This window comes from Blennius ocellaris, assembly GCF_963422515.1.
Source record: "Blennius ocellaris genome assembly, chromosome: 11".
Lineage (NCBI taxonomy): Eukaryota > Metazoa > Chordata > Actinopteri > Blenniiformes > Blenniidae > Blennius > Blennius ocellaris.
In genome coordinates this window covers 27,506,241-27,510,389 of record NC_137660.1, presented here as the reverse complement: position 1 = coordinate 27,510,389, position 4,149 = coordinate 27,506,241, and the positions used below count along the sequence as shown (strand labels likewise).

The 4,149-nt window shown below is 44.5% G+C and overlaps 1 protein-coding gene across 1 annotated transcript in view; it reads right to left on the bottom strand.

The window, feature by feature from the left end:
* The window catches only part of LOC308136830 (SITS-binding protein), a 27,581-nt gene extending 24,090 nt beyond the window's left edge, over positions 1-3,491 (bottom strand). The window contains exon 1 of the mRNA XM_080505360.1: positions 2,481-3,491. Coding sequence (XP_080361486.1) covers positions 2,481-2,951 — 471 coding nt within the window. The 5' untranslated portion in view covers positions 2,952-3,491. The remainder of the gene's footprint in view (positions 1-2,480) is intronic.
* Between the last annotated feature and the right edge of the window lie 658 nt (positions 3,492-4,149).

Genomic DNA, 4,149 nt, shown 5'->3' with positions numbered 1-4,149 from the left:
AAAGGAGGAACAATGTTTTGTCCAAGCTGCGAGAAAGAGTCGGGAGAGGAGTCAACAAAGTTTTTAAAACTCGTCTTAAAACCCATTTTTATTCTTTGGCTTTTCCCTCAGCGTGAGACTCTGCTCTGGTTTTAGTGCCTTCGTTTTTTTTTAAATTGTTTTAACTTTTTATGCTTTGTTTATTGTTTTACCATCTGATTGTTTTTATTGCTTTAACTTTTTTTTTAAATTGTTTTTATTGTTTTCATGTTTTTATTTTGCCTCTTATATTTTTTTTCAATGTACAGCCCTTTGTCTCAGCTACGACTGCTTAATGCGCTTTATAAAGTTGAGTTGAGTTGAGTTGAGTTTTCCATGTTTGAAATTCCTGCTCCAGGCAGAATCACTTCCGGTTTAAAGGCTGAATGGCTCCGTCGTCCAATCAGAGAGCTCGCCTGCTGCTCTTCCTTTCCTCTTTCCTTGTGTTTTTCAATTTGCAGTTGTGTTTTTTCATTTGTGTTGTGTTTTTTCATTTGTTGTTGTGTTTTTTCATTTGTTGTTGTGTTTTTTCATTTGCAGTTGTGTTTTTTCATTTGCGTTGTGTTTTTTCATTTGTTGTTGTGTTTTTTCATTTGTTGTTGTGTTTTTTCATTTGCGTTGTGTTTTTTCATTTGCAGTTGTGTTTTTGAATTTGCAGTTGTTTTTTCATTTATTGTTGTGTTTTTTTCATTTGTGTTGTGTTTTTTCATTTGTTGTTGTGTTTTTTCATTTGCAGTTGTGTTTTTGAATTTGCAGTTGTTTTTTCATTTGTGTTGTGTTTTTTCATTTGTTGTTGTGTTTTTTCATTTGTGTTGTGTTTTTTCATTTGTTGTAGTGTTTTTTTATTTGTATTGTGTTTTTTCATTTGTTGTTGTGTTTTTCAATTTGTTGTGTTTTTTCATTTGTGTTGTGTTTTTTCATTTGCAGTTGTGTTTTTTCATTTGTGTTGTGTTTTTGAATTTGCAGTTGTTTTTTCATTTGTGTTGTGTTTTTTCATTTGTATTGTGTTTTTTCATTGTTGTTGTGTTTTTCAATTTGTTGTTGTGTTTAGTGATTTGCACTTTCAGGGCCACCGTAGAAACGCCATCGTTAGTGTTGATAGCGTGTCGATCTCTGTGCAGATATTCGTCTCATTTCATTACAAGACCGACCAACAGCGCCCACTCGTGGCCAAACATGCTAACTGCGTGGTTTTCAGTGTTTCTCCCAATGTTTTTGAAAAAAGTTGCTTTTTTTTCACCTAAAAGTGCGAAAAATGACACCTTTTTAATTTGAAGTTGTCGTATAAATGTGGCCTTAACATAGGAAAAATGTTAAAAGGTGCAACGTTGATCTGATCCCTCTGTTCTTTGACTTTGATTTCTTGCATCGCCGCTCAACTGCATCCATGATTCCTGATAAAGCTGAGCGATAAAGTTGTTTTTTTACTGTTTAATTTGGCATTTGGGCTTCAGTGATGTGTGAAGAAAGCACGAATAAGAGTGTTTTCCTAAGACAACACTTCCCATCCGTCTTTTTAACTTAACAGAGCAGAAAAACCATCCAGACTGGAAGCTGTTCCGGGTTCCGTTAAAGCCGCCGTCACACAAGCAGGTGTCCCGCCGGTCACCTGACAGGATTTTTTGGGGGATTTTTTTGGATAAAATCAAAAGCGACTTTGGTTCGGAATCATTTGCTGTGAGCAGTCGCGGCCACATGTCTGGGAGTTATGGCCAGGAATGTTCCATTGGGGACAGATTAACCTCCCAGAACATCGTAACAGTTAAATGCCTTTGATAATTAAGCTGGGGGGGGGGGGGGGGGGGGGGGGTGTGAGAGAAGGTGGAGGGAGGAAGGGTGGGGGTGTGCAGTAAGTACTGTGCACATGAACACAAAAAAAAAACCACAACTATGACGAAGCAGGTTTAAACACTGAATGTAATCCAGTTTGTCCAGTTAATCTTGGGGTTGGTGGGAGGAGGGAGGGGGGGGGGGGGGGGGGGGGGTGCAAAAAGGAAAAGGATGAGGAGGAAGTGAGCTCAGGATGTGGTTGGGATATAACAAAATCCATCGTTATCACAACAATAAATACTTTGACTTGTCGCCGTAGGTGGAGGCGGGTGTGATTATTTACTTTAAAACAACACTTCCTCTTTTATCCGGGCTGATGTGTGACATTTCATTCATTTCCGTGACGGTCTCGCGAGAAATACCTCGGGAACAGGTGGCAGTCGGACGCAGATTTACACGTGAAAACGGATCTATATTGTGTTACCAGTATTTTGGCCGAGCTTTTCACAGGACCGCTTGTTTTGCACATTTCATCAGACGTACATAGCCACACAAAATAAGATACAGGGACATGTTGAACTTTTAAGTCATGCAGGGTTTGTTTTTTTATTTACCCCCCCTCCACATGCGCCCCATTTTGTAATGCGTTTTTACGCATTTGGTTTTACGCACGCGGACAGAGGCGCGCTTACCTTCAGCTCCACATGACAGTGCACCGGCGCCCAGGTCATGCTGTAGCATTCCGTCTCCGTCTCCTCGCTCACCTCCAGGGAGATCTTCACCTCCGCCACCGAGTCCCACGTGTAGCAGAACTCGGTCTTGTTGAGCCAGCACAGGTTGCGCACGAAGGGCACCTCGGCGTCGGGGCTCCCCACGTTCCCCACGTCGATCTCCACGTAGGTCTTGTCCTCCGCCAGGGTCTGTATGAGCAGCGAGTGGGTCCTCCTCTCCCAGATCAGTCCGCTGAAAGTCCCCCTGAGGATCCAGTTCTTGTTGGGCTGGTCCACCACTTGCCAGTATATGATCCCGATGGTCATCACGAAGAAGACGGCCACCCCGAGGCAGGCGATCGCTCCTTTCCAGGTCTCGTTCATCTCCTTCAAGCCCGTGTCCCATGTTACCTCTGGGATGGGGCTCGGGTTCCTATTTCGAGCGTGGGGCATGTTGTGTGGTTTTTCTTTTTTTTCTTTCTTTTTTTTTTTTTTTTTCTGAGATCAGCAACGAATCAAAGACAGAAAAAAGCAGCTGCAGCAATCTCTGTGCGTCAAAAAAGATCTCTGTTGCTTCATCATGTCATTGTGTTTTTTTTGGTAGTTTTTGGTTGTTTTTTTTCTCCCCCCACCAGTGTAAAACCGGATCACTTTTTCTTTCTCTTTTTAATCTTTACACTGTTAACTTTGCCGTTCCTCTTTTTGCGCAACCGTGCCAGCAACAGAGACCTGTCATGTGAGGAAAGCTGCGCGGAAACAAAAACCCCGCGACGAAACAAGGCGGTGTGAATGAATAATTGACTTACCACATACTGCTGCCGTTTTAAAAAGAGTTGGATTTGTAAATTGCATTGGCTGCAGTGAGCTCATGAGCAGCTCCCCACGCCGGGTTTGGCAGCAATGCCCTACGAATAGCTCCTAAGACGCTGTCTTGCTTGCCCTGCACTTTCTGACGTAACGCCGGGTTGTTTCTTCAGAGGAAAGGTAGAGAGAGAGAGGGGAAACGGGGGGGATCGGGAGGGTTTGACAGAGCCGTGGAGCTGCCCGCCGGGGTGAGGAGGCCACGGGCAGCCTGGAGAGGAGGGGACCCCCCCCTCACCCCCCCAACACACACCCCCACCCCACATGCGGGTGTGCTCGCAAAAAAAAAAAAGTCTCCTGCGTGCGCTCTCCGTGCGTAAAAGTCCGCGCGCAACACATGTGTCATCTGGTGGCCGCGGCTCTGGACCGGAGAGGGTGCGTCAGTGGGACATGGCAAGGTCGGGGGGGGGGGGGGGGGGGGGACACACACATGCCATGCACTCATGCAAATCTGATCCTGTGATGTTGAACATTTTAAGAGTGAAGCATAAAGATCTCAGTGTCGCAAACCACTGATTGTCTTCGCGGAACGTGTGTTGAATTTTTTTGGACCTCTAATAGCCACAATAAACATTTTAAATACCATCACATCCAGAGACGTTTAACGTGTCGGGGACACTTTGTTGAGACAGTTTTGTTCAGTTTACAAAGTGCAGGTGAGCCGCTTGTTTATCCATCAGCTGAAGCTCGAGGGCAAAAAGGGTCCAAACAAAAGCCCGTGGGCCAAAACCAGGACACCAGATGGCTCTAATCCGGCCACAACCACCGAGAAAATGGTCCAAATTTCAAA